The sequence below is a fragment of the Aulonocara sp. 'chitande type north' Nkhata Bay genome, linkage group LG12 (genome assembly GCF_057382095.1).
Source record: "Aulonocara sp. 'chitande type north' Nkhata Bay isolate Kocher_YH1m ecotype deep benthic linkage group LG12, A_spYH_male_GT1.1, whole genome shotgun sequence".
In the NCBI taxonomy this organism is placed as follows: domain Eukaryota; kingdom Metazoa; phylum Chordata; class Actinopteri; order Cichliformes; family Cichlidae; genus Aulonocara; species Aulonocara sp. 'chitande type north' Nkhata Bay.
This window is the reverse complement of record NC_141355.1, coordinates 22,393,575-22,417,183: the sequence shown is the minus strand read 5'-3', so window position 1 is coordinate 22,417,183 and position 23,609 is coordinate 22,393,575. Positions and strand designations below refer to the sequence as shown.

The following is a 23,609-nucleotide window of genomic DNA, read 5'->3' as shown; positions in this document are numbered from 1 at the left end:
TGTTTCCACAGGCTAACGTAGAATTAATTAGTTTTTTTCCCCTCTTTGAATAAACCGGTATTTATGACAGTGAGTGCACTAGTTCCAAGTCTTTATTTTGACATTTATATGCAGTAAATACAATAACGATAATTAGAAGTAATGAAAAAACATTACACAAAGATACAGCATTATCACTGTATCATTGACCCATAACTAGGAAGTGAGTATATTACATGTTTAATAAGTGACATAAGGTACAAATGTGCAACACTGGGTGATGGTTTAGTTCATCAGGCAAAGCAGGTGACCCATATGACTTAAAACTAATTGGAATGAAATGGAATAAAACTATTGTGGTCTGACGGGAGGCTAAATGCTGGGTTAGAATCTGGCCTGAGGCTATTTACTGATTGTCTTTCTCCCTGCTCTTCATTCTTTTCTCCCCTGTTCTATTATAATAAAGCCCCCACCCATCAATCAAAAGTAAGAAAGGAAACTTAAGAAACCTGCCCTGATTAAATTATTTAGAATAGTATAGTCCTTTTGTGTCATTGTACATGCTGTACCGGAATAAAATATAAATGGTAGATGGCAGGAATAAACAGCAAACAGGAGAAATATATACAACCAAGAGGAATATACACAACAATAAGACAAAGGCACACATTAGAGAACAATAGTTGCTTGGAAGCAGTGCAGAGATAAGACTTGGTCTGAGTAGAGTCCATGTGTGAGTGGCCTGAGTGATGAGGGTTTCTCAGACCATGGCTCAGGTTGGTGAGGAAGGTGAGCAGAGGTGGGGTGTGGGGGGCATAGTGTTTATTGACAGTCTGAGTGGCCCAGGGGAAGAAGCCGTTTATGAGTGTGAAGGTGTGGGACCTGGTTTTTCTGAGATAGGAAGATCTGGCGATCGCCTCCAGGGGTGGCAGAGAGCGGCCAAGGATTTTTTTGGTTGGTGTTAGTTTCCCTCTGCACAGCCTTCCTGTTCTCAGTTGTGGCCCCTGCGTACCCAACACCCAGGCTGTAGGAGACCATGTTCACCACTGAGGAGCCGTGGAAGGCCATTTATTGCCTTTTGTTGTTAATGGACAGTGTAAAAAGACATCTAAGAGGAGGAAGAACAGTGCAGCAATTTATGGAACTCCAGCTAGTGTCTCTAAGCAGTGAGATGAGATCTGAGGACTGTCAAAAATTGGTTTAAATAATATGCCCCGCAACAGAGTTTAGGGGTCACCACCATCTCACCCTATCCCTAGCATCCTCCTTTGTCACACCTGTGTCCTTTGTGGCATGTCCTCCTTCACTACATCCATGAGCTCTCTCCGAGGTCTTTCTTTTCCTCCTGCCTGACAGCTTCATATTCAGCATAATTGTGCCCAGTATATCCACTATACCTCCTCTGCACATGTCCACGTCATCTCAGCCTCGCCTCTTGAACTGTGTCTCCAAACCTCAGCCTGAGCTGTCCCTCTGATGTACTCATTTCTAATCCTGTCGGCCCTGCCTTTTTCTTAGTGTCACCAAAGCACAGGCGCTACCACTGTTGACCGGCAATGGCGCTGTTGCGCTTGGGGGCTGTGCCAAATCCTAAATCCACAAACAGAAAGAAGCACATCTGGGGGTTTGTTCAGCTGTTACTATAAAGAGCATTAAAATGACTCAGTCACTGCTATTTGATTGAAAGTTAAAGGCATACAAGCCTCGCTAATTTTCTCCCACGCTCTTCAACACAGTAACCACCAGACAGCAGGAGTGCGCCATCATAGAGTGAGAATACATAGATCTGACGTTCCTAATGTACGTTTTCCATCTTTCTTTTCTTGTCTTTTCTTTCTTTTTTTTTTTTTTTTAAAAAACTTGCACCCTGACATTGTGCATCATTTAGTGTGTTCTCGTGGCAAACAGTGTACATCCGCGCGGAAGCCATGTTTGTAGTTGCAGCCTAATTGCCCAGTGTCCTTTCTGGTAGTCGCAGTTCTGGCAGACTCTGACTCACTCTGCACAGTAATCGTCCGCCAACATTGGCAGACAGCGGCTGCTCGTTTACGGAAGCGCTCTTGGTCGCTCGCGCTCTCTCATACCGTCCGGGACGTCTTCTGTAATTTGAAGCCTGTGTCTTTAAACACAAGAAGGGGGAATGTGTTTCTGAGGCATGTAGCCTGCTTGGCTAAACCCACCAGCTCCTCCTCTCTCCTACCTCCCGCTGAGGAAGGAAGGAAGGAAGGAAGGCGAGAAAAGCGCTTGAGATGCCGATGGTTTCATCAGAGAGGCGACTGGAAATAAAAGTTGAGCGCGTTTCTTTTTCCCCAATTTTTTCTTTCTATAATTTCCTGTAAATTCCCATCTTCCATCGGCGCTCCGGACAGACAGACAGACAGACTCTGCAGAACCCCAGCTCTTAAAATTTTTCGGCGCAGACGATCGCAAACAGGTAAAGGTGATAATTAATGAGACACGCATGCGTTATGTTCTCGATTGAAACCTATTAGGAGCTTCTGTTACACAACTTTCAGCTTTTCTTAAAACAGAATACATATAGAGACGCTTGCGTTACCGAGACATGAAGTGTTAATTGCTGTTACGCCTTAAGAGCAGCTGCAGAAAAATTCCAGAAACCTGACTTCGTTGCCGTGGATGTGTGCGTACACGTGCGCGCTACAGCATTTGTTTATAATATGAAAGTATGACAAGACATTAACAAAAAAAAAATTAAAATTAAAAACTGTCTTTCCACCTTTTGCATCGCTTTACACACGCATGCCCACAGGCTGCTTGTCATCTTTTCCACCCTCATCTCATACATAAGGGCTCACAAACACATGCAGACTTAGTATCTCAACTCAGATGTGATGCACAACACAGCACTGTTAAAACTGACCTTCATTCTCTTTTCCTGTCCTTGAAGGAAGAGTGTAATTAGGCCAAGTACTCGGCTGCTGTTCTTGTTCCAGCCGAGGTGTCACAGCCATCTGTGGCACAGGAAATGTGAATATTTACAGCAGGCTTACATGCAAGATTCTAATGTTTACATACAAGATATCAGATGAATGAAAAGCACTGTTGGCTTGTTAGGGATGTTTGCATATTACACAATGTGTGTGTGTCATTTAACTGACTCTTGTTATAAATGTAGCATTATGAGGTAAACCATTCAGTTACTTAATCCCTTACATGTAATAGGAGTTATTGGGGGTGAGGGGTGGGGGTCATGATAGAATGTCTCCACTCCGTATTTCAAAACAGTGTGTGTAATGTCAGCTCAAAGGACTGATTATTACTCAACGCTTGTGTCAGTGTATACAAGAATGATTACAGCGATGATGCAAAGATGCAGTTGCAGAATTTTGTGATTTAAATCAGTTTCTTTGGCTTGTATTTAAATACTGCTCAGGAAGGAAAACTGTGAGTAATGAACCAACGTCTCTGTGAGAGATCCTTTTGCTATCTTGCAAATGCAGACATTAGTCCACACGGTCAGAAGCTGTTTCACATTCCTTTAGCTACATTCATCTCAATTACTTGACAGTGTGCAACAAACATATGCATGAAGATAACTCGCTATATAAGATGCTGCTTTTGCAACATGGTGACCAATGTTCCCTATGGAGAGTCTTCGAAGCAGAAAGCTTTAGGAAGTGAATCTTTCCATTCGACTGATTTCTATAATTGGTAATGGACAGAACTGGAAATTGCAACTCACAACATAGTTTTACAGTGCAGACAGCGCACTGTGTGTTGTCAGCACGTGTCTTAAGTGTTAGACTGTAGGAGAAATCATAGTGACATCCTGCAGCCCTGGCTATGACCTGATCAGAAAGATGCAGCTCCTTGGATACAGAGGAGCGATACTCAGTGGCATTAGGACCTGGAGGAGCCATTTACAGCTGTGGCAGCAGTTGCCGGTGTCGTTTCAGTACGGGTCATCATTAGTATCCCTGTCACAGGGGCATATGGCTCTGGAGGCTCTCAACACCAATGTACTGCTTGGCTGTAACTCCAGCATTCAACACTAAAGAGGGCAAAATGTGACTGGCATGTCAGCTGGAATCTGTGTGTGAACAAGGAATAGGATAAAACATTGGCATTTCAATGTATTTAATTCCTTCTCCATTTGATCCAAAATATAGATATAATTTTTAATTAAGCCATGCTCTAAATGATTCCCTTGGTAGTTGGACTTACCTGTGTCAGTATTCCATGACTCGTCGCAGTGGCTTTTGTCAAATGAATGAGGGTCAGCTGAACAGACGTTAATGAACTTGTGGTGTAGTCGGGGGGCTTTGATGGTCAGCAAGGCAAAACAATTCAGAAAGCCAATTAAAGTCTTTAAGCCCGGAGGTGCTTGTATGGGGGAATGTGTCTGTAATGTAAACACACCAGAACCATTTTTATTAGACTGCATGCAAGCTGGGCACAGTAAATGAAGAGGCTACACTAAAGACAATCTAATATCCTCAAAATGCTTCTTAAGGGCAAAGAATTCAAAATGCTGGATCTAGTAGAGATCTTGCAAGTGAAGTAGTTTTTTTTAAGGCATTTATTTGTAGTTGCACAACTATGACATCACACCAAAGTGACTGGTCACTTACAATGTTGAACCTGGATCAACAATAATTATGATGATGTGGGAACAACGCCAACAAGTGGATATCAGATCGAGCACACAGTAATGTCAGTGGGGCTGTGTGGTTACCTCAGATTAAATTTAGAAGAGAAGCAATTAGGAAACTTTCAAAATTCTCCCAAATCAGTCTTGTCCATAGAGCCCGAGGTTTTCCACATTCACTGGTCATTATATTAGATACACCTATTCATATAAAAGCAAACATCTAATCAGCAAATCACATGACAGGAACTCAGGGCATTTGGTTATGTCAAGACGACCTGCTGAAGTCCAAACCAAGAATCAGAATGGGGAAGGAAGATGATTTAAGTAACTTTGAATGTGTCGCGGTTGCTGCTGGGCTGGTCTCGGTATTTCAAAAACTGCTGGTCTGCTGGGGTTTTCACACTCAACTATCACTCAGGTTTACAGAGACTGGTCTAAAAAAAGGGAAAATATTCAGTGATTAGAGGTTCTCTGGGTAAAAGTACCTTGTAGATATTAGATGTCAGAGGAACGACTTGATTACTTTGAGGTGATGGCAAGGTACCAATAACTCAAGTGTCCACTCCTCATAACCAAGGTATGCAGAAAAACATCTCTGAATATACATCAAACCTTGAAGCTGATGGGCTACAGCAGCAGAAAACCACTCCTGGTGCCACTCCTGCTGAGAACAGGAAACTGAGGCTACAAGTCACAAAATTGGACAACAGAAGATTGGAAAGACATTGCCTGGTCTGTTGAGTCTTGATTTGTGCTTCAACATTCAGATGGTAGGGCCAGAATTTGGTGTAAACTACATGAAAGCATGGATCCATCCTGCCTGTTGTCAATGGTTCAGGCTACCGGTAGTGGCGTAGTGTGGGGGGACATTTTTTTGGCACACTTTGTGCCCTTTAGTATCAACAGAGTATTCTTTAAACGCCACAGCCTGCCTGAGTATTGTTGCTGACCCTGCTCATCCCTTTATCACCAAAGTGTACCCATCTTCTAATGGCTGCTTCCAGCAGGATAGCGCACCATGTCACGAAGCGCAAACTATTTTTTGAACATGATTAGTTCACCTATGCCCACTTGTGGGGACAGGTTAATTGGATAATCCAAATTGTCACTAGGTGTGAATGTGCGAATGAATGTGAGTGCGAATGGTTGTCTGTCCCTCTGTGTTGGCCCTGTGACAGACTGGCGACCTGTCCAGGGTGTACCCTGCCTCTCGCCCTATGACAGCTGGGATAGGCTCCAGCGCCCCCCGCGACCCTGAAAAGGATAAGCGGAAGCGAATGGATGGATGGATGGATGGATGATTAGTTCATTGCACTCAAATAGTCTCCATAGTCACCAGATCCAACAGAGCACCTTTAGGGTGTGGTGGAACATCATGGACGTGCAGCTGACGAATGTGCAGGAACAATGTGATGCTGTCTTGTCAAAATGGATCAAAATCCATCCATTCATTTCTACTTACCCTTTACAGGGTCGCAATGGAGCCTATCCTAGCTGTCTTAGGGCGAGAGGCAGGGTACACCCTGGACAGGTCGCAGGACAGAGACAACCATTCATGCTCACCTCCACGGTTGTGTGTTTCCAGTTAACCTATCTCCACTAACTGCATGTCTTTGGACTCTGGGAACACGCAAACTCCACACAGAAACTCCACCTGATGGTGGAATTGAACTCAGATCCTGGAATTTTTGCAGGACCTTGTTAAATCTGTGCAACAAATAATTAATGCAGTTCTAAAGGCAAAAGGAGTCCAATCAAGTACCAGCAAGGTGACCTTAGTACATTTGCTGTTAAGTCTATTTCTTTCAGCTGTAATTTTAAAAAATAGCTCAACTTCAATATTTTAAAACCTGAAAAATGATAATGATAGTGAAGTGTATGAATGATAGTGTATTGTTAGTTAATTGGTGGATCCCAAAACTGGTGTCAGTACTGTAATTCAGAGCCAGTGGTTTAAATCCCTCCACCCATCCATCCAGTTTTGGGTCATGGTTGACCTTGAGTCTATACCAGCTGTCATAAGGCAGTTACACCTTGGACAGGTTGCCAGTCTATCACAGAGCCACTACAAAAGATCAAAGTCCGTGTGTGGAAATAGAAGAAAAAATAGTGTGTGACTGTCATCCAAAACTGTATAGTCAGTGAATCCCACCAAAGAAGCCAAGGAGGCTGGTTGGAGCCTGCTGTTTGGGTTACACCACATCCTTCCTGGCTCTCTCAGCTCTCACCCCCTCAAGAGGCTGCATGTAAACACTATGACACATTTGTTATTATCAAATCATTCCACTCTCTCCTCTCTGAACGTGAGTGGAATAAAAATTGGCAGCCTGTCGTAATTGTTCCCAGAAAGGCAAATATTTGGCTCTTCCTCCGTCATGCAAGAAGGAAATGAGAATGTTAGAAAGATGAACTGAACTCGATCTAGATTTTCAGTCTTCTCTCTCATTTTTCATTTTTCCACATCTCTGAGCACTTGAACATACTTTACCATTGATTACAATCTCTGTATGGTTGTTGTGACGGTAGCATATGATGTCTTGCGTTGATAGTGGCTGTGAGGTGGCTGGCTGAGAGAAGACGACACAGAGCCTCAAGGGTCACCTTTTAGTTCAGATGGGTTAAGAGAGGAAAGAAATGGAACGTTTTTAGCTCGGGAGTAGTCTACATCCAAAAACGAAGCAGTTCGGTGTCCATACACTAAAGGTTGGAAGCCGGAACAACAGAATTTGGAAGATGGGGAGGGAAAGGATTAGAGAAGTGGAACGATAAGAGAGCAGGGGGGATTAAAGCCTGGAAAAATACACAGTGCCAGAGGGAAGTGTGAGAGGATCAATTTGGAGACATTCTGCAAAAAGACTCGGTGCTGTCGCTGAATGAAGGGCTGACTCGCTTGGCTCTTCCTCCCGCTGCCCTCAGCTCGTTTTGCACCCACCCACTCCCACGTGTGCCCACTCACCCTCCTCCTTCATGCTCCCCCACCCGACTAAATGTCATACATGGATCATAAGAATACTTTATACCCAGTCAGGCACCAGGTTATTGGTGAACTGAAAGACCAGCATGTTAATGAGCACATGTGGAATACAGAGGTGACCCTCCTCCCTGCGTTAAAGCCACAACCTCCTGCTGCTCAAGGTCATGTGAATAAATACGAGGGAGCTGTGTTGTCCCCAATGATTCCTGTGATTTTCACCCAGAAGGTTAGGTTTGTCCTCACCCTCACTACCACCACCACCCCCACACGTTACACTTGAAACGCCACTGACTCGCAGATCCGTCACCGTTTTGTGCCCAAATCAGCTTTTTTTCCAGCTTGTCCCCGACCTGTCCCTAAGATTTTTACATGGTGCACATTTTTTGCACTTAGATTAAAAATTGTCATTTAAATGGGACTTCAGTAGCTTGTGCTGCTTTTGTATTTTATCAATCCACAGTCGAGAAACGCAAATGAGATAAGGACAATGATTGAATACGTCGTTGCATGAATAAATGGCCTATTTGAATTTGTTATTTATCTCTCTGCAGCTTCCTCTCTCTGCGCTGTTGCTGTTGTGGTTTATTCTGGGCTGTTGCTTTTTGCTCTTCTGGACCGTGCAGTGGTTCCTCGTGTTAGTGTGTGACAGGTGCTTTGAGCTGATATGAACTGACTGAGTATCTCCCTGGTTACTGGAGGACGGGCAGGGGGCTTAGGTAGAAGCAGAGAGGATGATGAACTGCGTCCAGGCTTTTATTCACAAAATGTCCAATCCTGTAGCCACAGTAAGACAACATGCCTCTTTGTGTCTCGTTATGCATTATGCTCTTTATTCTGTTATGTGAGTTTTGTTTCGTCATTGTATTCGGTACATTCAGCTGTTTCCAAGGCCATAAGAAACCAGGTAATTGTACATTCATGATGCGGGGAGCCAGAATGACTCACTCAGTTGTTCTGCTGGGTCAGTCTTATGACGGCCTTTTAGTCATCAGCTGAATTGGTGTGTCATTTGTTAAAAAGGCTACAGGTTGTGTTGTGCAGTGTTACAAGTTCACTGTGTGCTTTGTTAGCTCCATTTATTACACAGCGTTATATTTTCTAATATATGCTCTAAAATACAAACGTAATGTGTGCCATCTGAGTTGATACAGTCTGTTTTTGTCGTCACAGAAATCTTAAGAAATGGACCAAGATAATCCAACCCAGCTCCAGACCTCAGAAGGCAACCCAAACAGCGAAGCAGCAGCTGTAACAGCAACTTCAGCTACGCCTTCAGATACGTCAGCTCTTGCCACCGACTCTAGCACTGGCCAACACGCAGTGCCTGCCAGGCCTCGGCGGCCGCAGAGGACTGCCAGAGTTGAGGGCTCTGTAGATATCTCTGAACTCAAAGCCGAGCCCAAAGCAGAATCCACTGCACTGCCTAACCAGGAGGAGTGTGACCCTGATGGCAATGTGGCCAGTCATTCCAAACCCTCTCACCCTTCAGCAGTCAAGCTCTCAGAAGAGTATACTGGGCCCGGCATTAAGGCTGGTCCTAAAGGTCCAGGCCACCACCCAGTAAGAGCTGCCTCCGTGCCCCACCCATCTGCCAGCAGGCATGTGCCTCATCACCTGAACCCTCATGCACAGAGAGCTCTCTCTGTGGCAGGTACAGCTGACACTCAGGCGCAGACTGTGGAAGACTTCAGGCAAGTTTCCTGTGTGTGTGTGTGTGTCTGAGCATGCCTCGGCAGGCCCTGTCCTGCCCAGACAGCTGAGACAGATTAACTGTGGCACACATCACATTTATTTATATTCATTGATAGTGACACTGGAAGGTTGCGATTATAGTAAACATGAGGCCAAAGTGTGGCAAGTTTTTGCAGAATGATGTCACTGTATTTTTATTATCATTGTTTCTGTGTGTAAAAATTTGGGAATAATGGCCTGAATATTGAAAAGTTTCATTATAGACATTTAATGTTTTTATAAATTACATAATAACCCATTTACGAAGTGAAACCATGTTATTGAAGTTGCTTTGGCCTAGTCATAGTTGCTGCGCATCTACAAGCCCCTTGGCAACCCACCTCCACCCCACTGCACCTTCCTTGCTGTGTCAGGCTCAATAATTGTTGTTGTTGATGCCTGGGCTGTTCTTACTTGCTGGTTGTACTGCTGCTGTGGCTTCAGAGGGATAGCAGCAGAGCCGTAACACCAAATATCAAGGTTGTAGTAACACTGATTAGTGGATCCTCAGGGGATCGTTTTTTATAGAAGCACAAAAATTAAGCTAATGATAAGAAGTTCAATGAAGATTAATTTAATGATAACACTATTAGATGCTGAGCACTGTAAAAAGCAATTAGCCCCCCTGCATTAGGAAGAGGTTTCATACTTATTGGTATGCTTAAAAGTTTTGATGTTTAAAGTATAGTATCAGATTATGAGACGTGTCCTTTATTTAGGATGAAGAGAGGTGACGGTATCCTCACCACATCTTACACCCTTGGATTTGTTTGGCATATAAAGTAGAAACTTTAGGATCTAGGCATGTTATACTCCATTAAAATCCATTTTCTCAGTATTGCATGTAACTGGATCCTGGCCCAGTGTACACTCTGGCTGAGAGACAGGGTTTACCCTGGAGGTCTCTAGTCTTTTAAAGAGCCAATTAGAGCTACAAAGACAAACATGTCCTCACATTTACATTTATATGAGTGATTTAGGTTTTATTTACTTTGTATGCATGTCTTTGAGTGGCCCAGGTGCTGGGAAACAATATTATCAGTTTGTCTGTTGCGGCTGGCTTTCAGTGCCATTTATTTTAATTTGATATTTTTTAAGTAATTTAGTAAAGTTTTCCTGAGTATGAATCAAAATGAGTGACTTTGTGAAGCTAAAATAAGCCTGTTCTGTTTAAGTGATTTGTAGACGATGTCACGTAATGTTGAAAGACGGTCAAGGCTTTGCATTGTAGTGAAACATCGACTGAAAGCATTATTGTCGATGTGATCTGCTGTTGCATTCACTGTAGGTTTGTCTGCAGGTTGCGATACAGGTGAGCAGGAGACGAGTGTTTGCAAGAGTTTTTTATATAGCGCCCTTTTCCAACAGGCTGCACATCGTCACTTGGAATGTGGGTTCAGCCACACCACCCGATGACATCACTTCTCTGCTCGGGCTGAATGTGGGTGACGGAAACACAGACATGTACATCATCGGGTGAGTGTTTTGCCTCGACTATCTCATTTGTTCAGCATTAAAGCCGATTGGCCTGTTTATATGCACGTCAGCGCTGCAATACAATGCATCTAATGAGCAGTCAGGCCCAGATTTGAATGTCTCTCTCTCCTTATGGAAAAAACAAAAGTGCTTTGATTACATTATCAAAGCACGCTCTCATTAGCTCCTTTTCCTTGTCTGTCTGCTCTTGACCCTTTTACCCTGCTCTGTGTCTTTTTTTGTTTTTCTTCAAGGCTGCAGGAAGTAAACTCAATGATTAACAAAAGACTGAAAGACGCCCTCTTCACAGACCAGTGGAGCGAAGTCTGCATGGAGAGACTCAGCCCCTTTGGTTATGTGCTGGTCAGTAATGGCTTCTGTTGTAAACACATATGCACACTCTTATGGTGAAGTGCTCAACAGCTTAGATGTATCGTGGGATTCCTGACGAGCTTGCCGCTTCTTACTCTCTCAGCTCATTTTGTTCCCTGAGCAACGGATGGGGTGATAATTTGCTAGAAGCGTGTAATGTCAGCGAATCTGTTATCTTATCCTGTCTGCCAGGCTGCTAATGTCGAGCTCTTACTGACTGTCGGTCTCCCTTTTTGAACCTTCAGACCTGTGCCCCTCTTTCTCTGTCTATAGCTACATATACCGATTGTAGGTGTACTAATATAGAAGATGGGGATAAATACTATCTTAAGATCTCCAGTAGGTTTCATGTGTTACTAGGAGTTACGAAAATACCGATTCGTTTTATTAAATTAATTTTCCATCATATTTCATTCCAGTACGCTCATACACACAGTCCCACACACCAGCGCACACTCTTCAGTCTCTCCTTATAGACAGCGTAGCTCACATAGATAAGTCAGTCTGAGTACAAGTAGAAAAAATTCCATGTAGTCCATAAAGTCCATAAGTCCATAAAATCCAGAGATAAGAGTAATGCAAATCCACAGTTTATGATGAAAAAGATAGTGTCTTTGATGATGAGAAAAAATTACCCAGCAACAGGAAAAAAAGAGAGAGAGGCTCGTCATCCCCTCTGATCTTCAGTAAGTTCAGCCCACTTTTATTTCCACTGGTCGCTTTATTTAGCGGCTTGTCCTCAGTCTCCTGAAGCCCCTTTTGCAGTATTTCCACCTTTATTTTTTTTAACTCCTGTTCCTGGTATTCACCACAAAATAAAAGGTACTACTATTATAGCTCATAGATGAGATATAATGATGCTGTAAAGATTAAGCATAGTTAACTACTGTTTTGATAGGAAAACAAAAGTCAAGAAAGGGGATTCTTATGTGGAATAAGTGTTATGCACATATTTCTAGTATATATTGAATATTGTTTCAAAATCAAATACGACATTAAAGGAATAAAAACATTATTGTCAGATAAAAAAATCAGACCTTTTGATTTCATTTGTATTGTTTGTGTTTAAACGCTGTGGTCGGTGTTTGTCTGGCTGCGTCTGCAACAATGCTTGGCTCAGTTGGCATGGTGAGCCAGGCCGCGTGAATCAGCTGTCGAGTTGAAAGAGCTAGACAAACGTCTCCCAGGGTGCTGTTTTATTTTTGGATCTCGTTGTTGTCAGTGTTGATGGGCCTCTGACAGTGTGACTGATGCTGTCCTCTGGCTGTCTCGCAGTCCTGCTACGTTAGTTTAAACCTTGTTAATGATCATCGCGATGTGACCTTTTTTAAGTTTCTAGTAGAAATCAATGCCGTGAACAGGTCGTGGGGGTTGTCAGGCTAACAAGTAAAGTGAGATGCACGGTTGTGGCAGTAGGAAGATGTTTAGTCATGACAAAAGAAACGTAGTAACGAGACACACCATCTATACTTTCTGCCTTGAGATACTCTGCTCGCTGTGACTCATTGTTGGGTTCAAACTGACTGTTCAATGAAGCCTTTTCTTGTGCAGTGCAGCTTCCAACACATTTTTTCGGGCCATTCACTGCACGGTTTCTGCTGATGTTCACCATAGTTCCTGTACAAGTAAGCTACAATTTAAGTGCTCTGAATAGCAAAGGCAGTCTGGCCTTTCTGATTGCAACGTGGTTTAATCCACTAAATGCAAGACTTCTCTTTTTCTGTGTTTCTGTGTCCATCTCTGTTAGAGATGATAAAGAATGCACTAAACTTTTTCCAAATAGCATCACACTCACAGCTCATTTCTTTAGTCATGTTTGTGCTGTACAAGGTCAAACATACGCTGCTGGACTCATGGCCCCGCTCTGTCTCTGTCTCTCACACATTTGTCTTTGGGCTTTAATGTCTTTTCTGTGCTTGGTCAAAATGTGGCTTGGCAGCCTTCAGCAGATTTCTGTTTTGTTTTGTTTTTCTTTGTTTAATTATGATGATGGGAATTTATGTTCATCCACAGTGTATGCAGGCCAAGGTACCCTCTCCTCAGACTTTACCCAAGTGCACGCAGACCCAATCGTTATGTGTCCTCACACAAATGACAAAAAAAAGAAGTTGGTCCACTTTACGGTTCACTAGAATCCATTATGCAACAGCCAGTTAGTGTGCAAGCAAGAGGATCTCCTGTCACGCGGAGATGTATGCCTCCATTTCCACCCGCGGGCATTTAGACTGGGTGTGATTGTGCTTCTTCAGACTGTGGATGGGGGTTGGGATGTGTGGACAACTGGAGAAGGCAGCGGGGAGGAGGCATGGACATGGGAAGGGTTGACATCTTGTGTAAATGGCATGTAACATTCCTCACTGTCTTGTACTGAACAAAAATAGCACCAGAGGTGCACTAATGTCAAATCCTGCATATTATCATGAAACGCTTGGTGGGATGTTGAAGGGCTTTGAGAAAGGTAAGGGGCAAATATCAAAGGTTTTAGTGGTTTTTTTAACCTCAGTAAGTGTAGATGCTGTGGCAAAAGCTGCCCGGGGCTTCATGTGAAGTAGCTGTTGAACTAGACCACATGCTCCTGCAGGCCAAAATGGAAATGCAAGTTGGTAAAAAGAGGACGAGTGCGAGGGATGCCAGGAGATTTTATATTCATGTTGTAAGCCTGATGTGCAAGTGAACTTTACAGCTGCTCTCCTTAGCGAATTATGCAAAGCATGTCCTCATAACTCTGCTGTCTATTTACATTATCCCGTCTAATTCTTCATGGCTTTCTCTTCTCTAGGTTACATCCCAGCGGATGCAGGGAGTGTTACTGCTGGTTTTTGCCAAATATTTCCATTTGCCGTTCCTGCGTGGAGTCCAGACTGAGACCACTCGCACAGGCCTGGGGGGTTACTGGGTGAGCTGGCTACTGACATTTTGTTGTGACCAGCACTGCATTATGGAAACTTCCCACGTAAAAACAAAGCACTACAGAGAAGTGGACTATATCTCGGTTTTATTTTTAGGCTGGTATCTCTTTCCCACGTACCCTCATTTAGAAATGGGACACACCAAATATCTGCACATCAGCTCTTGCACTTTGTTAGTCAAACATGGCTTCATCCAGTTTTATGTAAATATAGAGATAGATGCTGGTATCTTGCAGCAAGCTGTTATTAACATTTGGAAAAGTCAAGCATAAAAAAAATGAACCAAAGGCAAACTGCTGGCTGGAGTGATATTCCAATCTAATAATTTTTTAATGTGTTTTAAGCTTGAAAAGTAAAATATATTTTTACCAAAAAGCAACTGCTTTACAGCAGTTTTGTCAACAAGCACAGTTTTATTTAGAAAGGAGGTTAGTTGCAGCATTTCTACGCACACTTTTTTCAAAAGTAAAATTCTCATTTTATAAACTCAAATGACATCGACGTGTACTGTGGGTTTTATAACGCACCATCTTTGGTGTTGTTGTGGGTCAGAACAGTGGGAAGTTGTGTGCCGACTCATCTTGACCCCACCTTTGTGCTCTCTGCTGTTATCATTAAATATTGATATTGTCCCTCGGTATTCCTTAATGAGTGAACTTCCTGTTTGTGGCTGAGACACATATAATACAGTGGAAAATCGTAGCATGCTAATTACTGTTTTTATTGGCTTTTTAATCACTAATAACATACATTGAATTCATTTGTTTCCACTTAACTTCTCTTCTGCTTGCTCCTTGCTACAGGGGAATAAAGGTGGAGTGAGTGCCCGCATGTCAGTGTACGGTCACACCATCTGCTTTCTCAACTGCCACCTCCCGGCTCACATGGAAAACTCAGATCAGCGGATGGAGGACTTTGAGAGCATCCTGCAGCAGCAGCAGTTTGAGGGCCAGGCTGCCACTGGGGTTCTTGACCATGAGTATGTCAGTTCACAGAAACACAGAAACTTTAGGTTAATGTATAAGCTATGACCAAAAGTCAGACGCTACTTATTCGCTCTCTCACGTCGGTCCATTAAGGCTGAAACAGTTGCAGAACCCCAGAGTTTGACTTTCAAAAGGCAGGATTCAACATTATGGATGAGCTAATGAGAAATATCTCTGCGTCTGTCAGTTGCATTGTAGCTCCTTTTGCACCTTACCTCCTCCAAACCAGCATGTTTTCTTCTCAGCAGACACATTCTCAGCATTTTCTCCTGGAAGTCTAAATGCTTATGATTATGTGGTGATTGTAGGTTACAATCGTATGTAAAGTTTTCACAGGACTCTCTGCAGTCCTGTGACTAAGCACACCACATCATTCACTAGCTTGTAGAATCACCTTCAGCAAGAATAAGATGAAACCATATTTGTTTGTATGACTTTATCCGTCTCTCTCGTCATTGTGGAAGAACTTTGGTTTGGTTTTCTTAACATCGTTGCATCAGTTCATTGAGGTTTGCAGGCATTCATTTATGCACAGATCTCTTAAGGTCCTCTCACAGCATTTCAATCTGGTTGAAGTCTGGACTTTGACTGGGCCATTAAAGTAGATTTTATTGCTGCACTTCAATTCATTGTCCTGTTTCATGACCCAATTGGGGCCAATCTTTAGCTGTCAGACAGATGGCCTCACATTTGACTTTAGAATACCTTGGTATACGGAGGAGTTCATGTTCGATTAAGTGACTAGAAGATGCCTGGGTTGCAAAACTGTGCTGTGCTTTAATGCCAAACATCTGCACTTTGGTCTTGTCTGTCCAAAGGAAATTATTACAGAAATTGTCAAGAAATTTATCATTTAACATGTTGACTGAGGCCTGGGAGAGTCTCAGGTGTAGCTTTTGGGTTTTCTGCATTTTCTCTGAGCGTTGCACAGTCTGATGTTGGGGTCAGTTTGCTGGGACATCCACTCCTGGGAAGATTGTGGCATTGTGTTAGCATACACTCGAATGATCCAGACCTGCAAACTGCCAGAACTCCATCTTTTCAACGTAACAGTATGTTATGCTGTAAAATTTAATTGCAAAGTGGGCTATAATTTGATGAGGTTTCCCACTGTCGGTGCGAAGCTGTGGCATCTGTGATATGATGAGTGGTAATATTGAGTTTCTCGCAAAGTAAAGCAATCTAGTACCTTAGGAACTATCTTTCTGAATCTTTTCTTGTAAATTTATGATTTTATAACCTAAAAAAAAATCTACTCTTTTTTTTTTCTCTCATAAATTTTTAGGTCTTGCCCAGGAAACTGTTTTCTCTGAATATAACCTTCATCTCCATCCTCATTTTTTTCCCCTCTATATGCTGTATGTATCTGTAAGATCAACCTAGTGTTGTTTTTCCATGCTCGTGGTTTCTGAGGGAAATAATTACACAGTCATTGAGGTAACTTAAAGCGTCACATTTGTTTGAATTCACAAAATGACTCCTTTTTTTTTTCAGTGTGGTGTTTTGGTTCGGGGATCTTAATTTCCGCATCGATGACCTGGAGATGCAGGTGGTCAAATCAGCCATTGATAACAACAAGTTTTCAATATTATGGGAAAAGGATCAGGTAAAACCAAACGTTTATATGTATGCAATTATTGTACCTCAGCTCATCTGCATGTGGCCTTCCTCAGAAGCACTAAAAGTTCTCATCTCATAGCAACTGAGGAGTGTGTATATTGAAATTCTATCCATATTTATTTTTCTTATTATTATTTCAGTGCATTCAGCCTGAAATGAATGTAAAACTGTATAGAGAAGTCCTTTATTTTATGAGACGAAAGCTGAAATGATGTTAGTCAGGAAGTGGTGCAGTGTGTAGGGAATGCCACTAGAGGGTGATACAGAAACACACTATTCCCATGAGCAGCGTCAGTAATTGTTGAAGTTATGTGACGTCTTCTGATTGGTACTATGATTTACAGCTAAACATGGCCAAAGACAGCGAGACAGTGTTAGAGGGATTCCAGGAGGGACCGCTGAAATTCCCTCCTACCTACAAGTTTGATGTTGGAACAAATACATACGACACAAGGTTGGTGATGCCGGGGGTGCTTTTATGAATTCTAGGCCACTAACCAGATACCTTTAACACACATCCTCTGAAAGGCTCTTGCTGGCTTAAATGAATCCTTACAGTTCGTATTTTATCCTCGATCTAGTGGTTTCAAACATGGCGTCATTTATTTCTTTATTTTTGCCATGCCCCATCTTTTTGTTTCTGGAAACTTCCCAGTGGGAAGAAACGTAAACCAGCTTGGACTGACCGGATCCTGTGGCGTCTGAGAGCCACGGCACCTGCTGGTGCAGGGAAGCGTGGCTCCATTTCAGGGCTAACGAGTGGCGCCAAAGTGACGCAGCACAACTATCGAAGTCACATGGAATTCACCGTCAGTGACCACAAACCAGTTTCTTCCATCTTTACTCTTCAGGTGAGAAACACTAGGGTATGTCTGTGCAGGCTCTCAGTCATCCAGGTCATGGTTGTTTTAGGATCCGAGGGTACGTTATGAGGATGATTGTGAGCAGTATTAGGCCTTTGCATCTTTGAAATTAGTCTGTAGTTGATAATACAATAAATACATATTCTATTGCTAATCAGAGTAGTTTGGCTAGAAATGTAGCATATTTATGATAAAGTCAGACAATGAAATAAAGAAAATATTTAAAGAATATATACACATGCTAAATGAATTTGGAGCGGGCTTTTGATACCATACTATTTTTGATAAATAAAATTCATATATCTGTCTCACCTGGAGGGCTAAACAGGGCTTTCCTCTGCTCTGACAGTTATTTTCAACAGGTTTGTGTAGACAAATGCCAGATAGCTGTTAAACTAACAGCAGCTAACCGCTCTGTGTTCATAGCTACTAGCAAAGTATAGACTGTCACATTGAACATAGTTCTTTAAACCTTACTATAAAATCGCATTGACCAAATCAAACCAATTCATCCTACTTCACAACAAATCAGATTCCCGTTGGTGGTTATTTTAAACTGATGTTACACACAGGTTTTGATTAGACTCAAAAGATGACTGTCTCGTCAGCTGTGCCCTACTTGCCTGACTACAGTAACCCTTAAACAAGTGATTGTAAATAACTAACATTAGGTCTTACCTTTGCTTTCATATTGATTTTGCTGTCCTTCACCTACTCGATTACACCATTATTGACCTTTTCCGAGTGATATAAATAGAACTGTCTGTACTTCTGTAGACTTTCATCCCGGTGGTACAGATTTCTCCTCACAATACATAAATGTGCTAAAGTGGAGCTTTTACAGGGAGAATTTCATCTCACAAGTGCCCAAATCTGCTGTTTGTTTAATCTGTCTTAAGAAACAGAAATATAACAGGCTTATGTTGCAATGCTGTGGAGGTCCAGGATATCAGAGCAGTGTTTTTAGCCTCCGCTGACAGGCACATGACTGACATTTTAGATGAGGTCTATCCTCTGCTCTCGTTATCCTTTAGGACATCGTGGAAACCTCACAGCACTTTGGTATTAAATAACTATGATAAGTGTCTTTGTAGTTCCCATACAAGGTGGATCTTCCCCTGGTCACAATCATAGTGGAGGATGAGTGGAACAGTGTTGCTGATGCCACAGTGATATTCAAACTGGCACCCAACTACTCTCGCAGTTCTTGGGACTGGATTGGACTTTTCAAGGTAACAAACCAATACGTGAAATTAATACTACAACAAGTAGGTTGAGCATGACAAGTAATCCTGTGTATTACTGATTTTACTGACTTCTCCCATAGGTGGGTTTCAAACACTACAAAGACTATGTGGGATATGTGTGGGCCAAGCAGGAGGAATCAGATTTTCTTCGACAGGAACATCAGGTAATCTGGATGCACGTAGGCTTCAATACAAGGATAATTTTCTTTCACATTTAATGAACGTCTTATCGACTGATTTCCAGGTAACCTTTACTGAGGAGGAATTGCCTAAAGGCTCAGGAGACTTTATCTTGGGTTACTATAGCAACAACATGAGCAGCATTGTGGGTGTAACAGAGCCATTTCAGGTAATTGCAACCCACTGCTTGTTTGACGTGAAAACAGCCAAATGCTCTTTCCTTATCCATATCATAACTATCATATCTGATATCATATCTCACAGTACAATAATATTGAATGGGTTGCATTGTTGTATTTTGTCATGTTTCTCAGGTCTTTGTCTGAATTTCTACGAACATTATTGCTAAGGATTGTCTTATTGCATTGGAGTCACACTGGGTTAAATATGTACACTTGGGTTTTAAGGGGTATTTATTATTTTCTTCTTTTCTTTTTTTTTGGGTTGTATGGAAGCCCCAAACGCAATTTCATTGTTCTTGACAATGACAATAAATAAATAAATACTAAATACTAATACTTTGGTGTTCTCATCTGCATCTGTACTCTTTTTATTTCACGTTTTCCACTTTTACTTACACTCTTTTCCATCTGTCTTCAGATCCTGCTTCCCACCTCAGGCGATGACACGAGCTCTTCAGACAGCTCTGATGTCACTTCAGAAGATGACAGCACTGTTGTCATGAAGATGAGGTCCCGCAGTCCTAGCCCACGTAAGAGCAAGCACCGCGGCCATCGCAGCGGCAGCCGAAGCCGCAGCCGCTCTGGCAGTCCTCACCAGGTCAAAATGAAAGAGGTTGATGTCACCAAGGCTCCTCCATCAAGCACCACTGCAGAGACAGAGTGCAAGTCCATTAGAGGCCCAACAGAGGGCAGTAGCAGCCAGCTGTTTGGTCCTGAGGAGCAAGAGAAAAACTCACAGGATCCAGGAGTGTGAGCCCGGTTGTGTTTACAGCTCACATTAAAAACCTGTTGTGTCTTTAAAGTCATGCATCCACCTCACTGTAAAGTTTCTGTAGAGAAAATTTACAGTTTCCGATGCCATCCTTTTCAGGAATAGCCATCTGGTTTGTCCAGGAGGTTTACTTTGCCTTGGGTTGTTTCAGTAAGCTGTGCACATGCATGTCTTTTATTTGTAAACCCTTCACTCTCTGCTGTGTTTCTTCTCTCTTCGTCCGTTCTCAGGTGTGGTCAGCACAGGGAGCTGACACCTTTCATGAGAAACTACTCAAGGATTTTTGCTCACTTAATACTTCATAGGAACCATCTTTACTGTTTTTCGACAGTGCTTTGATGTTCCTAGCAGTCATGTCAGCTCACTACATATACGATATTTGGATTATAACTTATACTCAACACAGATATTCCACATAATTCATTCAATGTTTGCTGTAGTAATGGATCCATTATAGAACAAATCCTATCATACAGATAAGATTTAATTCAAAAACAATCCATAAAGTCATCACCAGCTCTGGAAACAGTCACATTATTAGTTTCTGCAATCGGAGACAGATGTGCAGCATACAGTTTGACTTGGTGATGTGGTTCTAACCTAGCACACATTATACTACAAAATATCCAGGGAGCATTTCAAATGATCCACCAGTGGGAATAAATTCCCTCGAGGGTGCATAAAAGCTGAGCAGAGCCAAAGTACGCGGAGGCTGTAATTCAGGGGACTCGGACACTAGCCACGGCGTCAGAACAACACACACCAGTGTAGAGTGAACGCGAGTGTAAGGACGTTTAAATAGGCCGCCATGTCCACGCAGTGCGTATGTGATGGGTGTGGGAGGCTAGCTGTCAGCTGACACAGCATAGCTGTCTTACAAAAACTAGCTGATTGATTGCTGGCCACTTACTGCTGGACCAACTGTGGCAACGCCTACAGCAATACCTGACTCACCATGAATTGCTTTTTACACACAATGCTTGGTGTGAGTTAATGAGCCGCACTGCTTTTGCTCACAGCAAACAGCTGTTAATTTTTAAGCAAATTAACAACATGAATAACAACATGGATCTTTTATTTAATTTATTTTTCGCATGGTGTTTAAACCCAAAATCAATACATTTCTCATCTGGATATCTCATAAAAATGTGAGCAGGAACTCTACTGTGTAGAGCCACCATAGGGACTTGTATTGTACTGTAGGTCAGCGGTCCCCAACCTTATTTGCGCCACGGACCGGTTTACGCCCGACAATATTTTCGTGGACCGGCCTTTAAGGTGTTGCGGATAAATACAACAAAATAAAACTAGTACCGGTACCGAAAAAAAGAAAATTTATTCATAACACACGTGAAAAGACCCAGGAAAACCGAGTAAACGATAAAAACGATAACGAAATAACGCTGAAAACCGATAAAAACCCTAAAAACTATACATTTCACACCTGAGCCTCAACTCTCGCGGCCCGGTACCAAACGACTCACGGACTGGTACCGGTCCGAGGCCCGGGGGTTGGGGACCGCTGCTGTAGGTAGTATAATACAAAAAATGACTTGCTTCACTTTTGTGAAATATCATGTTCATTTATTTTCTTTATTAAAGAAGTGGAGTGGTCCTATCAGATACTTTACTTTCACTTTAATTTGATGCTTGTTTTCTCTCTTGCTCAGATCCACCCTTAATGATCCAGGTGATTAGCTGACAGTGACAGTAGTCAAAATAGTTGTGTTAGATTGCTACTGTGTGACCTATTAGACACTTTATACTGTTAAGCACTTAGCATAGGACAGTGTATACTACTGTAGCTGTAACTCTGTGTGTGTGTGTGTGTGTGTGTGTGTGTGTGTGTGTGTGTGTGTGTGTGTGTGTGTGTGTGTGTGTGTGTGTGTGGCTGAGGCAGTGAATGGGGTCTGTCTGCATGGTTTGCTGCTGTGGACATACTGTACATTCCAGTACTGTGGTTTTTGTGCCGTAAAGTGCTGTTTTTGACTTCCCTTGTCATAATAGTGGCCGTGAAAATTGTTAGAAAAACTTGGTAAGGGCAGTAAAAAAAAATTACTTAAGTGTATGTGTTAGGTGATAAACTGCTGAGTAGTTATACTTGCTGAAATCTGGAGCTGTTTGAAACACTTCATTGTATTTAAATGTAATTCTTTGGTTTTAAAATGGGAAAGAAATCTATTGGACCTTTATTGGAAATAACGTGTAAAGACAAGTCTCACATTTTAGATAGTAGATGATCATGTTCTGTATTGCAGTCAATGCCAGTGACTATGTATTGTGAAATATTAATGAAAACTGTCTACAGAATGTTATTATTTTGTAATTTATGTGGCAACAATAGAAGAAAATATATGTGAAGGATAAATATGAAGTATGGTAGAAATGATCAAATAGGAGACAATCTATGCCGCAAAGATTATTTTACTGAAATTCTGTATTTATTTTCTTATTTAACTGTAAAATGAGCCTAAATTCTGCTGGCCAGCAAGGGAGCGTTATTTCTACTGAAACAATATTACAGAATATTGATAATAATTATTTTTCTTTTTTTGACAAATGATGATTTCTCCACTTCACATATTAGTAATTTCATATCAAATTCTGCTTTCACTGTCAGACGTGTAGATTGTTAAGTGTACAGGTGTTCGTATAATTGTGAACGAAACTACAACAATACAGCAAGCCTGTGTGATCCTGTGTTGGCCTAGGATGATGGTTTATCTCTGATCGTCTAATCACAGAAGCAGGAAGTTTGTTAAAGGGTTGCTTGCTTTATCCTCCAACCAGGAAACTAGTGCAATACTGTCCAAAGAAATAATATTCTCCCTTTCAAGTTGTCTGTCTGTTTCTTTAATTGTTTCATATTTAATATCATTGTATTAAAAAATGTGTAACTATCTTATCATGTTTTATCGTTCAGGTTAATTAGTTTGAATGAAAGGTGTTTGTTTTTGTTTTTTCTGAAAACTGTGTCTATGGGAGAGAACACAGAGAATGATACAGACAAAAAACAGTGAGTTAACTTGCAAAATACATTATAAAATGCAGTAACACAGTAATGTACCAAAGTACAGAACCATGCATAAAGTACCTGCTTTTTTTTTCTCCTACGACAATGGTTGCTTTTTCACTCCTTTTCAGTCCAGACTTTATCTTGACCATTTTCAGAAGAATGTATTTTCGTTTGAGCCACTTAATACTGCCTTATGAGTCTTTTTTTTATTTTTATTTTTTTAAAGGGACCTTACTCAAGGAATTAACCAGTGTTGTGTCCACACGTAACAGATGAGAAACAATTTAAAATTGCATCTTTAGAGACTCTGTTAGGAACCTTTTCCAAAAACATATATTTTTCTTCCCAAAAAATCCCAAAGACCACAGTTTAACAGGCATAAAATAGTATTTTTCTGTAGCATGGCGTGCAGTGTGTCCTGAAAAAAATATGAGGAAACTGGATAGATGGAGGAGAAAGGCAGAAGACGCAGGTCCAAAAAACTATTTGCGTGAAATGAAAGTCATGCTGTTAAGAAACAGGAAGACACAAGATCCGAGAGATGCAAATGACCCTTCAATGGAACCATGTTTGCTGCAGCCTCCTTAGAAATGGTCTCTGGTGACTGTTTCTCAATGTCGTTCTTAAGGAAGGGAAACAAGACATAAAGGCTAACGTAATGGAGGTCAGGAGTGAGTGTCTACACCCACA

General features: G+C 41.9%; 1 protein-coding gene across 1 annotated transcript; it reads left to right on the top strand.

Annotated features, from left to right (window-relative positions):
* The first annotated feature begins 1,901 nt into the window (after window positions 1-1,901).
* inpp5jb (inositol polyphosphate-5-phosphatase Jb) lies at window positions 1,902-22,813 on the top strand. The gene is made up of 13 exons (XM_086314383.1): window positions 1,902-2,413; window positions 8,736-9,256; window positions 10,665-10,772; window positions 11,027-11,135; window positions 13,924-14,040; window positions 14,857-15,032; window positions 16,534-16,645; window positions 17,004-17,113; window positions 17,315-17,510; window positions 18,617-18,754; window positions 18,850-18,933; window positions 19,014-19,118; window positions 19,550-22,813. Exons 2-13 carry the CDS (start codon window positions 8,748-8,750, stop codon window positions 19,883-19,885), a joined length of 2,100 nt encoding a protein of 699 aa, XP_086170509.1. The 5' UTR covers window positions 1,902-2,413; window positions 8,736-8,747; the 3' UTR covers window positions 19,886-22,813.
* Window positions 22,814-23,609: the final 796 nt, after the last annotated feature.

Coding starts and splice junctions, on each gene's coding strand:
- inpp5jb (XM_086314383.1), top strand. CDS start 8,748: ATGGACCAAGATAATCCAACCCAGCTCCAGACCTCAGAAGGCAACCCA. Junction 16,646..17,003: donor TATTATGGGAAAAGGATCAG/GTAAAACCAAAC, acceptor TATGATTTACAG/CTAAACATGGCCAAAGACAG. Junction 18,934..19,013: donor TTCTTCGACAGGAACATCAG/GTAATCTGGATG, acceptor ACTGATTTCCAG/GTAACCTTTACTGAGGAGGA.